The 13,261-nt window shown below is 47.3% G+C and overlaps 1 protein-coding gene across 2 annotated transcripts; it reads right to left on the bottom strand.

The window, feature by feature from the left end:
- Positions 1 to 826: 826 nt before the first annotated feature.
- Positions 827 to 4,926, bottom strand: RPL11 (ribosomal protein L11). Of its 2 annotated transcripts, none has more exons than XM_010989822.3 (6): positions 4,866 to 4,926; positions 3,978 to 4,128; positions 2,904 to 3,010; positions 2,457 to 2,588; positions 1,337 to 1,447; positions 827 to 908 (listed from the first exon to the last, which is right to left on the bottom strand). In XM_010989822.3, the coding sequence occupies exons 1-6, from the start codon at positions 4,869 to 4,871 to the stop codon at positions 879 to 881; spliced, it is 537 nt and encodes a 178-aa protein (XP_010988124.1). In that variant the 5' UTR covers positions 4,872 to 4,926; the 3' UTR covers positions 827 to 878. The 2 variants fall into 2 exon arrangements, with proteins under 2 accessions (XP_010988124.1, XP_010988126.1); XM_010989824.3 differs by lacking the exon at positions 4,866 to 4,926 and adding an exon at positions 4,717 to 4,848.
- Between the last annotated feature and the right edge of the window lie 8,335 nt (positions 4,927 to 13,261).

Here is a 13,261-nt window from a genome sequence, read left to right on the forward strand (position 1 = left end):
GTAAATTATTGAATTAACTTGTGTTCAAAATGTAAAACCGAGATTGAAAACTATGAACCACTGGCCAAGTAGTGTGTCTAACAGAGAAATGGTGGCTTTCGAATGCCACTGCCTCAGTGACCTGGAAAAGCACAGGCAAGTCCCATTTTCATACCAAAGGGGGAACAAACAGGTAAGAGTAACATTTCTCACATACAGAAACACAAAATTAACTCTTTTTGAGCACTATGTGCCTTGTCCGTGTTTAAGCAGTGTACAAGTATCAAACCATTTAATCCTGAGAAATATCACTATTATTGTAGATTTAGGTAACACAGCTAATACAAGGCAGGGCGGGGATCAAACCCAGGCAATGTGTCTCAAAGACCACCCCCTTCTCTACTTATACTGCCTAACAACCCCATAGATTCTCACTTTAAAGGAAAACCGAGTCCAAAATTTAACCCCAAGCACGACACCAAAGCCTCTGATTCCTTCACCAGACAGTGCTGATAAAACCTCTAGTGAAGAACAGTAGAGGGGAGGCTCCTGGAACAGGGGAGCACTGTGCCCTACCTTTAATTAAGGCTCTGATTTCAAACCCCAGCCCCAACCACACCCTCCCTCTGTATGTTTCCACAGGACCACCACAACAGCCTGTCAACAAGGATGTGGTGAACACGGGCAATGCTGTGAAGCTCAGGCTTGGATCTGCCAGGAAACACTGACATCCAATCAGGGATGGATGACAGGGTTGTTACCAGCTATTCCCATCGAAGCTTTAAGTGGCTTGAGGTCCAAGGACTTGAATATGGCCAGGCTCCTTTCACAGAACACACAACAGTAATTGTACATTTCACTGATAACCTTTTATTGGCTTTTTGGATAGAAACGGGAATTTATTTGCCAGGAAGGATGATCCCATCATACTGAAAGAGAAGAGATTTAATTTTTTCAGAACAAGAGGTAACAGTGAAGACTGTAGCAATGGCTAACGTTAAGAGAATTCAAATCAGATACATGAACTTTGGCTTTTAATCCCATATCCCTTAACAGGAAGCTGGCCAGTTTTAACAACTGCTACCCTAGGCTCAATTTTACTGCACCCTGAGAAAAAGTGGCTCCTATTAAAGCCACATCCCTCCCCCTTCCAGCTACCTGCATTCATGGGGCTGGGCAAAAAGCCTGAGTGTTCTTTAAGCCAACACCCGCGAAGCCCCCACTGGCCAAGTTGCCCAAGTGTTCTATCTTTAAGAAAGCTACCCACCAGAGGGTGCTCGCTCTTGCATCCCCGTATCCCAGCTCCACTCACCAACACCACATTCCACCACATCACCTGAGATAAATCAAGCTTTACCTTCTGCTGGAACCAGCGCATGGCCTCCTCTTTGCTGATTCTGTGTTTGGCCCCAATGCAGCCTGTCTTGCGCTTCTTGTCTGCAATGCTGAAACCTGGCCTACCCAGCACCTGTCCCAGGAATAACCAACAGTCACCTAGCCAGCTCAGAGTCAAGAGCAGACGGACAAGACTCACACAGTGGAGAGATCAGTCTTCAAGAGTCACCTGTTCACCCAATGAATTCTGGAGCAAGAGGCCCATGGCATGATCTCAGTGTCTCATGTAACTGTGACCAGCAACCTGGACAACACACCACCTTACTCTAGGTTTGCTCTGGAGGCTAGAACTTGCAGCCCTTCCCCTACCTAACTTCCAGTGGTAGTTAAGGATTCTCCACTGCCCCCGAACTCCAAAGCACTTTTATTTTTAAAAATAACATTTCAGTAAACCTTACCTAACATATGCATTGTAAAAATCTTAAAATTCCAAGAAGCACAAAGAGTTGTATTTCTTTCCTCTGCTTCAGCTCTAAGTGCTTCGTAAGTTTCTTGTCCCCCGTGTACACCCAACTCTCACTACTGTTTGCATAATCAAATCTAATAGTGAGGGTGCTGCCATTGCTCAGGGTAACACTAGTCAGGATTTACCTAAACATTAGTGACACACATGGGCATTTCTACATTAAAATCCCCATCCTGACTGAGCAAAGAATCACATCACCAAAGTTGCTCCTGTGTCCTCTGGACGGAAGCCACCCCATCCCCAGGGTATAAGCGAAGGAGCAGGGAAAGAACAGCCTGAGTGCAGCCAACCCACATGCCAAACGCAACCCCAGCACCATCTCTCAAATTTTCACTACAGTGGCTGGATGGAGTGCTTCCTTCATCCACCTTTAAGCCACACTGGTGTGTGCTAGATCCTAGGCCGTAAGCTCCACAGCAGCAGGCATCTTACCCATTTGGTTCAAGATGCTATATCCCCACACCTGCCACAAACAAGGTGTATCTTCCCGAGGGAGAGACAGACAACACTCAAAGCCTCAATCCAACATGTGAACATCAAGACAGCACATATGAAATAAAGGAGTAACAGATTCCACTGTAATAAGCCAGAAGTGGAAAAGATTAAGTATTCATACCACGTAGAAGTCCAGGCCATAGATACCAATGCTTGGGTCATATTTGATCCCCAGATCAATGTGTTCTTGGATCCCAAAACCGAAGTTTCCGGTATCTGAGAAGTTATTTTTCCTTAACTCATACTCTCGCACCTGAGGAGAAAAATACAGCAATCACTCCCTGTCAACCCAACCCCCATTAACTAGCTCAACCTGCAACACTCATAAGCCCAGGAACACAATTCTGTGTAATCTGGCCAGTAACAAAATCTAACTTCCCCACTACACCAAATCACATCTCAATTATGGATTTCAGAGAACTTTACTAACTTTCAAAGGACAAGTTAACAGCCATTAGTTCAAAATAAGCAGAACAAAGACAGTACATCAGACGTAACTACTGCCACTGTCATTATCCACATGTGTTATGCTGATGCGTTTAGCATCACATCGTGAACAAAGCCTCACCTTTAGACCTTTCTCCAGGATTTCTTCTGCCTTGGCCCCCCGGACTGTGCAGTGGACAGCAATCTTCTCATTTCTCCTGATGCCGAAGGATCGGACAGTGTATCTAGCTGTAGGCAGGGTAACAAGGAGTCAGCTGCTGTCACACTTGTACTCACCTCTGTCCCCAGAACATCGTCTCCACGGCTCCAAAGAGATATTAGTATCCATCCACTCTCTAAAGTGGTGGTGTTCTAACCAGTGTCACCTAAATCTGTTCACAGAAAGCAGATTTTCCAACTTCCAAGACACTCACTCATACTAAGCAGTTAAGACCTCGAAGCCATAATGTTAAAGCCCCAGGAAGGGCAAGTTCACAACCTGACTAGGCCACTGGAAAACAATGTGTTCTGAAGAAAACATTACTGATGTTAATAGCAAATACTTGCTAAAACCTTATTGTACTGTTCTCCCCATTCCACAGATGAAGTTCTGATACGTTAACTTGCACAAGATTAGCTGCAAATAAGAGGCAGGATCTGAATTCAAGGACCTGCCGTATTCCATTACCCCGAAGCAAGGAAATGCAAAAAACAAACAAAAATAACAGTAAAGCTGACACTGCTCCTGGTTATGGAGCAGGCATCTTCTAACTCATTCTATCCTCTGCAATTTCATACAGCAACTATCACCATCCCCTTTATGCAATTAAGGAAGCTGAGACCCAGAGAGGTCAAAAGCACTAGCGAGTGATAGAGCCAGGATCTGAACTACGTTAGTCTAGGTACACAGCCCTGTTCTTGATGTAGCCTATTTAACCCTAACCACTCATCAAGCCAAATGCCATTTTCTGCATTCTCAACATTTCCACGCTACCTCATATCCTGGGTATCTCTACTTGGGCTAGTCTTAAGTCTCCATTCATAAAACCTGGTGTCCCAATGCCACCTGAGCTTGGAAAGCTCCGGAAGGCAATGCTTTTAAGGAATGCCAACTGTCACCTCCTAAAAGGGTACAAAACAGGCTCGACAGCAGGCGAGGTAAGAAACATCCAGGCCTACTGAGTGGCCAGCCCTCTCTGTACCTGCCACTGCTCACCTTTGGAGAACACAGGGGTCTGGCCTGTGAGCTGCTCCAGCACCTTGGCTGCCCGGGTCAGTCTGTCTCCACTCTCCCCCACGCAGATGTTGAGGCAGAGCTTACGGATGCGAAGTTCCCGCATGGGGTTCTCCTTTTCACCTTGATCCTGCTGCAACAGGGAAGCGCACCAGTCAACACACAACCCCACCGCAGCTGTCAGCCCGGTATTTTTATGCACAGCTCAGCTCAAATGGCAAACCTCTAAAGGTTTATGAACTATCACGATGTTTGGGAGGCATCTCGGGGCCCTGTTTCTCCTCCCAAGCACAAACGGGTGAACAGGACGGATACCTGGTGTTAAGAGTTACAGACACCGAAGTAAACCCTAAGTGACTCAAAGTCTAAAGTGACAGCGTCATTACACGGCAGACGAGATGGAAGAAAACAGGATTTACTTGCTGAGGAAACAGCAAGCACGTGGCTGTACAGCGTCCCCTACCCCATTCGGAAGCCGTCTAGCCTTAGGGCAGCGGAAGCCTAGCGTCCGCCCTAAAGGACGACCCGGCTGAGGTTCCGCAGCAAAGCGCAAGCTTCAAGTTCCTGGGACTTGAGAGGTCCGGACCCCGCGTCCCAGGCCCCTCCGCTCGCAGCACGGCCCTCGCTGCAGCCTGCGGGCCGCACTTCCAGACCCTGCGGGGGCTGCCCGGAGCCCGATCCTAAGAGGGTGGGAGGAAGGTGACAAAGCCCTGCTCCGCACCCTGGGGTCGCATGGTTCTGCCAGTTTCAGCACGGCCGGCAATGAGGGCTCTGTTTTTCTCGGGCCACGAGCGAGGTAACCCCCTCAGGCTCGGCTGGCCGTGGATGGAGACGGATGAAGGAAAGCAAACCCAGGTCTCAGCCACTCACCGCCATGATGGGAAACAGGAAGAGAGAGTGAGACTTCCGACCCAGAGCCTTATGGGCCAGGAGGCGGGCTCTTTTCCCAGGCTAACCAGTGAGACGAACGAGAGGAAGAGAGGCGAGTCTGGGGCCGCGTTGGGTTGGCTTCCCCCTCGTGGACACAGTGGCAACTGCAGGCAACGCTGTCCGATTCCTTGGGACCCAGGCTTTCCAAAAGTCAGTTTTTAGACTCCCTGAGCTGGCATCTCTTTGAGCTTCCAGTCCCCCTTAACGCTGTTTCCGCCCACAGCCTCAAGACTGGCCTAGAGATGACCAGAACTACGCTATGTCAATTATGCGAATCCTGAAATTAATTTTTTATTCCGCAACAATGTAAACAAATGGAATTTAAATAGTAATTCGAACGGAGTGTTGGCTTGAGAGTTCAGAGCTGTGAAGGCAAGCGGATGCAGTCTGTCTTGGCTAGCTAAATAGCTATGTGACCTTAACTGGCTACTAATTTATTAAGTCTCAGTTTTCCTCGGCTTTAAAATGGATACTTATTTCTCACGGGATTGTTGTGAAAATTAAATGAGGTGTGGAGCACACAGTAAGCCCACGATAAGATATTACCCTAATTAATATGAACTCACTGTATTCAAGCAACCCACTCCCCCCTCCCCAGAAAACTGTTAGACATGGTACATAAGCAAGAGAGGGTCATCGTGCAGGCACCAAGACAGCTTGCAAATTAGTCTCTTGACAGACAAGGACACCGATCTCAGACAGTAACAGGTCTTCCTAGGTTTGCACTAAATCCTCATCAGCAGGACCCAAGGAGGTGACAGGATCCACATCCTAGGCAGAAGCTGGCCTTGAGGCAGCCAGTGTCTTTAACAGGGACAAATGGAAAAAGATGACCATACAGGGCTTTGGTGGAAAAGGAGCCAAGGGTTTTCTTCTGCTTCCATGATTCCTGCTCCCACTGCCACAGGAGAGGCAGAAGCCCCCAGGCTTTCATCCTTGAGGACAAAACGGCACATCTGGGAAGCTGGGCTGATGGAAGAAGGCACAGAGCAAAGGGCCATCCTTCGAGGTTCCTCTATCCAGCACCCAGTGCCAGCCCAGATCAGGGGTTTTGGGCCCCTAGGATGGGCAGAGCCAAGGGAGGGGCGACTCCAGAACTCCAGAAATAAGACAACTGAATGCAGCACAGGATCCTGGGTTTTCTTTTCCAGTAAAGCACATTATTGGGACAACTGGCAAAATCTGAATCTACAGACGTCAGAAATGTTCATTTAATGCTTGGGCTGATTACGTGATCTTGGCTGCCTAAGAGAATTTCCCTGGGTTTAAGAAATACACGTTCAGTATTTGGAGGAAAGGGGCATATCTGCAGTTTACTATCAACTGGTTCGGGGGGGGGGGGGAATGTATATTTCAAGAGAAAAGGATAAAGCCAATGTGGTAAATTTAAGATTTTGGGGAATCTGGATGAAGGATACATGGGACTTCTTGCAACTTCTCTAAACTTGAGGGAAACATGTACCTAGGAGGATACAAGACAGCTTATTTTCAAAAACTCTCATCTCATTCCCTGCCTCCACAATTTTTCTCCAACTGAGTCACTTGACTGCGGTACCCACACATGGTAATGAGGAAAGCTAGTTAACAGCTAATATACGGTGCCCAGTAAGTACCAATCACTCAACGTTCAACGTCCCAGTGGAGGTAGGTATTATTGTTTTCCCATTTTACAGATGCGCAAACAAGGCACACAGAAGTTCAGTAACATTTATAGACTCTATTTAAGTCAGATGGTCTAACACCAGAGTCTAATCCTGATTTAGGAGCTGATGAACTAAGCCAGGGCCAAAAGCTGCCCCAGGCTTCCCCCTTTATACCTTTTCCTCCCCGTGACCCCCAGCTCTCTGGTTCTTGCACCAGTCAGGCCCCTAGAAGGAAGACGGAGTAGCAGAATTAGACCCTGCACCCTTCTGCTTCCTCCTTGCTTGAAATAGGCAGGTCAGTAGACACAGAGGCAAAAGGACTTGTGCTTTATTCCCATGCCATAAACTCATCAGCACAAAGAAAACTGGGTCAGCAGGGGCAGGTTTAGAACAGTTCAGGCAAGGGGGTGGCAGGCATAGCACACCAGTGGAGTGCGTGCTTGGTGTGCTTGGTGTACATGAGGTCCCGGGTTCAATCCTCAGTGCCTCAGTTAAGAGGAGGGAAAAACAGTTCAAGTAAGAGAAGAGCAAGTTCAAGGCTTCTCTTTGAGCCACTCTTTCCCAGGTGAGCTCTGCCTGGGCTGCCCCTGGCTGGAGGGGCCTGAGTAGCTGTCAGCCCTCACTTCCTGGTGGCTTTTATGACCACCTGCCATAAAAGGTAGTGACTCTACCTCCAGTAGCTGCTTTTTCCTCCACTGCTTTGATGACCCCAATAGCCACCATCCTGCCTCACATCCTGTGCAGCAAAGCACCCTAGGACACAGGACGTGGAGAAACAGTGGGGAACACTGCCAGCAGCACGAGCTATGGGACCATGGCACAAGAGGCCGAGTGAGTAACGTAGCTGATACTTTGAGTTGTACATATGAGCTTGTTTAATTCTCCCAACAACTCACAGTAGATCTCATCTCTATTTCATGGGGGGGGGGGGAAACAGACCAAGGAAGTTGAAGTTCACTTGGCCATAATGGTTGGAAACCCAGAAGTCTCAGCACTTAGATTTCATTCCATCTGCTCATTACACAGTTGGGAAAACTGAGGTCCAGAGAAGGAAAAGGACTTGTTAACATTCAGCAAAGTGAAGTAAGCATCAGGAGTGAGAACGAAAACAAGACTCAAATACTCTGATACTCATACCTTCTAAAGACTAAGCTTTTCCCCCACAGAGGCACCGTAAAGAAGGCGCTGCAGGCTCTGAAGACCAAGGAAGCAGGCTTGTAGGCAAGGGTGCGTTCCTGAGTCAAAGACCCTCTGGGAAGCCGACATCAGTATGACAGTGCACTGTATGCATGCCTTTTAAGCAGACATTGTAATTACTCCTCTAAAAACCCTACACAAAGCTTGTCAGAGGCATCATCTTTGCCCTCAAAAATGTATCAGTTAACTGGACATCCAGGACAGGGGAAGTACAGAAAGAACCAAGGAGGTTGATATTAAAGGCCAAGTGGGCTGACCAAGGGCTGGTTAGCACTTGAGCATTATAGGTTAGGCCCACTATTGGAATCCTGATGGAGTTCCTCCTTTCCAGTTGGCGTAGGTCCTTAAGCAAATCTCTAGGCTTTGAAACCCCAGTATCCCATGACCATCAGAGGAAACACCAGCCCCTACCGTGGCACTATAGAGAGGTACATGCCCTGGCCCTGAGGTCACATACAGCAAGCTCTCAGTGCGTGGTCACTCTCAGAAGGGGCAAGAGGCAACAACTGCCATGGGTGAAAGGGTTGGGAAAGGAGGATCAGGGACAGTTTTGCTGGATGGGGAAGAAGGCTCCAGTCAAGGAAGCCTTCTTTCCTGGAAGAGAAGCAGAGCTATGCTTCACAGAAGCCACATAGAACACATCTCGCCTCATGGGGACTCAAAAATTAGTGGCCTGAGGAAGAATGCTACTATTTCTATTAATTTTCAACTCTTTTTTTTTTTTACATCAAGCTCTTTTTTTAATGATTTTTTTTGGCAAGGGGAAATAATTATGTTTGTTTGTTTATTTTTAGAAGAGGTACTAGGGATTGAACCCAGGACCTCGTGCATGCTAAGCATGCACTCTACCACTTGAGCTATACCCTCCCCACAATATTCAACTCTTACAGAGGGTGGAGGAGAAGGGAGGGGTAGGAGGCTCTGAAAAAATTTAATAAGCAATTTTATATAAATCAAGCTTGGAGGGAAAAAAAAAGAATATTCCTTCTCTTTCCAGAGGGGATAATTGAGGGTCAGAAATAGGTTGCCAAAAGACCAAAGACTGGCAGATGGCCAAACCAGAAGTTGATAACGAGACCAACTCCCCACTCAAACACCAGACTCATCAGTGAGGACTAGCTCTTCCACTAGTTTGAGGAACTTGGCAACTTGCTTGGCTTTATGCCAACTCACAGACCTACACAATAAGCCTATGGGGTCGGCATCATCCCCATTTTAAAGCTGAGCAAACCGAGATCTCCAGCGTCACCGGTATTTCTTGAGAGCTACAAAACTCCAAGTCTACTATCTAGTCCACTAGCTGCACGCTTCGTTCTCTTGGCATCTAGAAAATGGCAGGTGCCTAATAAATGCTCAGGAGGATATGAGCATGAAACCCCCTTATCTCACTGGTTGAAATGTGTGGTAATACTCAGGGTGAGGGGAAACAGGCATTAAAAGCTTCAGATTTCTGTCATTTTAGATGACTCCTTCTTGACAACTAACTCACTCATACCATGTCCCTTCACCTTTTAGATTTTTCTCAGCACTTGCATTCACCTACTATACTATCCACCTGCCTCCTCCACACACACCCCCCCTACAAGACTATAAGTGCCGTGAGCACAGTTGCTTCTTATTCACCATGGTACCCTCAGCACCAAGGACAGTGCCTGGAGTGCTTGCCAATGTTCAAATACCATCCAAAGGAACACATTGCCAATGGCAGTTCTGATCTTTCTCCAGGACGATTAGGCAGGATATGTGAGAAGATTCCAAAATAATGCGTACTCTTTGTTTCATTAGGAACTTATTCTAATTAAGTCATCGAGGACACATGCAAAGATTTATTTACCAAAATGCTTATGGCAGTTTTTAATAAAAATTAGGAACAATATTCTTAGAAGCTGGTGACCTTGAGCTATTCCTTAACTGTGTTCCAGCTTTCTTATTTTACATGGAAATAAAATCCCTTCTTTCTGGGGTTCTGTATGTGTAAACTGCTTAGTCTGGTGTCTGTTACCTAGTAATTTCTCTAATCATTAATCACCATTTTCATTTCATAATGGACGTGGCTAAACAAACTACTGTACTTTGAGATGCAATAAAAAAAATCCACTAACTATTCAACATGTTAAATGACAAGGAACTTTTTAAAATAAGAAGTGTTATAGAGGGGACTAGGTATAGCTCAGTGGTAGAGTGCACGCTAAGCACATGCAAAGTCCTGGGTTCAATCCCCAGTACCTCCATTTTTGAAAAAGTGAATAGAGTATTATGTTTAATTTGAGTCCACCTGTAAAAATCTAGAAAGAGCTACATGAAAAGTAAGTTATCTGTAAGCCAGGGGGTTGCAGTTTATACTTCATATCTACATGAAATGTTCATTGTAAAATGTTAGACATTACACTTATAATCAGAAAAAGATATCCATGTACACATGGAGCAGAAGATTAAGAATTCTCAAGTCAGTTGTAGGAAAGGTAGGCTTTAAGCAAATGTAATAAATGACAGTAGTCTGCACTTGAGTGCCAACTGTATGCACGAACAGATGCCCATGTGGAGTATTGCAGGTAATTCTCACAACCCCATGAAGTGAGTCCTAAGTCCCAGAGAATTAATACCTCACGCATCCCTTTACTGTGGGCAAGGGATGGAGCTGGGGTTGAACCTGGGTTTGACACAGCCTGGGTAGCAGTTACGAGAATGGGCTCTGAAGCTGAGTTTTCTGGCTCCTCCACCTAACTAACAGGGGAATGTGGGCAACAACAGCCCCCAGGGGCTGGCATTCTAGTGTCCCCTTGTGTTCTGAGAAGCAGCTGTGGTGTGGTGCAGTTGGGCTGCACCCCGCAGGCCTGCACGCTCTGTACTCACCCAGCCTAAAGATGGAAGAAAGAGCATGGAGTCAGCAACAGAGACATCCATGGTAAGGGGCATCTTACATGTCTGAAGCAAGGTCCTGGAGAGACACTCCACCTTGTGAGGCGGACGGCAGGACATGGCAGCAGTCTTTGCTGAGAGTAGGAAGAGGTTGGCACTGGGGTGGGGGTGGGAAGAAGGTTACCAGTTATGGAGGGACTTGACATCAGATCGGCTATCAGTTACCAGGGAAATCAGCACAGGGCATGTCCCTTTAATAGACTATCATAATGGAGGTAGTTCTGATCTAAAGATTAGAACAATCACTAGCTGGGCTGGCGGGTAAGTGCATAGGCAGTTACTGACTGGGCTCTGTGACTGGGACAGAATGTCGGTCATGTGAGTAGGTGGAGGCGAAGCAGGTTCTAGTCGAGCAGGGACGTACAGAGAGCAGGAAAACCACCATCCTGGGTGGCCTGATCATGCAGGTACAAGACAGCTGGTCTTAGAGTCAGCACTGCTGAGTTCAAATACTGGTCCTGATTTTTCCTAGTTTGAGATCCTGGGCACATTTCATACCCTCTCAGAGCCTCAGCATTTTTACCTCTAAAATGGGCTTCATGATACTGATTTCAGTTGGATGTTGTAAGGATTAGATGAGACATGGATATGAAGTGCCCAGATGGTGCTGGCGCCTATTAGGTCCTCAGGGAAGGACTGACCAGAACAGGACAAGAGCTTGTGAGCACCAAGCCTGCGCCAGGCCCATATCAGTGGTGCTATGGCTACCCAGATGTTGGCCCAGTCCCCAAAGAGATTCTGGGTCAAAACCTACACTCAGGACCCTCTCAGAGGTTTGGGGGGCACTACTGATATTTTCTAGGGAGTAGGGGTAGACAGGGTTGCTGAACATCTTCCGTGCGTGGATTTTCCCGTCCAATAGAGAGAGTGCTTCCTAACGAAATGCCCCATCTTTGAGAAACACCTGCTGGAACCAGCCAAGGCAGAGGTTGCAAACTCAGCGCCTCCAGGGATCAGGCAGGTGAAAACCATCACTTGTCTTCCTGCAACACCGTTTGTTTAAAATTCAACCTGTAGAGATGAGCTCTCTTTCACAAAGATACTTCCACTTTTCTTGAAACATCCATCCCTCATTGACTTTTGTTTCCATACATTTGATAAAAATTGGGGTGTAGAGAAATCTTTCTTTACTATGAAGACAACCTGGAGAACAGGATGAAAGGCAGGATGAAAGATCATGACACAGGATCTCCTCCTGCTGTCATCACACCTGGTTCTTTAAGATGTTTCAAATTTCATAAAATTGTTATTTTCACTCAATGCTTGGAATTGTTTCTCAATGCTTGGAAGGTCGGGACCAAACCCAGACCTTCCAAGCATTGAATTTAGCCGATAGGTCCCAGTTTTTGTCCTCTGTTGGGCTTTCTGACCTTTTATTTCCCATCAGAACCCAACCTTCACCCAGGTGGGAAGGGTAGACATGACAGGGAGGGAAATGGGGGGTGGGGAGGAAAGGCCTCACCTGGGGGCACTTCATCAGGTTCACCAAGAAGCCTGCTCTTGGAGAGAAAGAGCAAGGTCAAGGTCATGGAGCAAAAGAACAAGGTGCAGCCTTGAGGTGATAGACTCACAGCCATGACCAGCACGGAGGGGCCTAACACTCTTGGGGAAAAAGCTTGTCGAGGGTGATCCTGTCCAGGGTGAGGCTCTCTCCTCTCCCACCCCCTTCAGCTCCCTTCCCCATTGTTCCCCCTGCCCTACTCTACCCTTCCATCTTCCTCTCTGGTTCTCCCTCCCACCTTCCCTCTTCCACAGTGGGCCATGGGAAGAACTGGGACCCAGGCTCAGACCCCAGTTGTGGCACCATCCAGCTGGGGGATCTCGGGCATGCCACCTGACTGCTCTCTGCCTCAGTTTACTCCCTGAGAGAGTGGGGAGTATGATAACCCCTACCTCTTCGAGAGCCTGAGACTGGGCCATGGTGGCGGGAGACCTGACTTCTGGTTCCAGCTCTGTCACTGACTGACTGGGAGGCTGTGGACATGTATGTGTCCAAATTGTATGTGGACAAACCACATATGTCTGGACCTCATTCCTTCTTTATAAAAAAAATTGTTTTAAATGTGGGCAGAGTTTGAACTAGATAATATGTGAATCTCTTTCAGGCTATGACCTTCTGGGGTCAATTCTTTGAGCTCTGATATCAATTTCTAGTCACGTCCACCCAGTCTCTCAGAGAACTCAAGCTTCTCAGCTGGCCCAGTCTTTCCCTGCCTACAAAAAGCAGCTTTGATGAGCTCCTTTGTCCTCCAGGGACTGACCGTGTACTTTTCAAAGGACAGCACCTGGTTGGATCTGAGATTTGAGCAGGAATGTGATTTTGGGATTCAGGGTCAGTTAGCGAGTCTCTGCACGTGGCTGAGACTGGAACTGGGAGTAGCAGGAGCTGGTGGCCACAGTGGCAGGGAAAGTCTAGAGGGACGGAGAGAGAAACAGAGAGAGGAACATAGCAGACCTACCGGGAGAAGCAGAGAGGAGTCCCCATTTTGAGCTCTTCGACCGTGAGACACTCTGAGTGTTTGTAATGGATTTGCCCCACTTTCTTCTTTTCTATTAAGCTCCCAATTAACTTCTGTT

The sequence above is a fragment of the Camelus dromedarius genome, chromosome 14 (assembly GCF_036321535.1).
Source record: "Camelus dromedarius isolate mCamDro1 chromosome 14, mCamDro1.pat, whole genome shotgun sequence".
NCBI lineage: Eukaryota > Metazoa > Chordata > Mammalia > Artiodactyla > Camelidae > Camelus > Camelus dromedarius.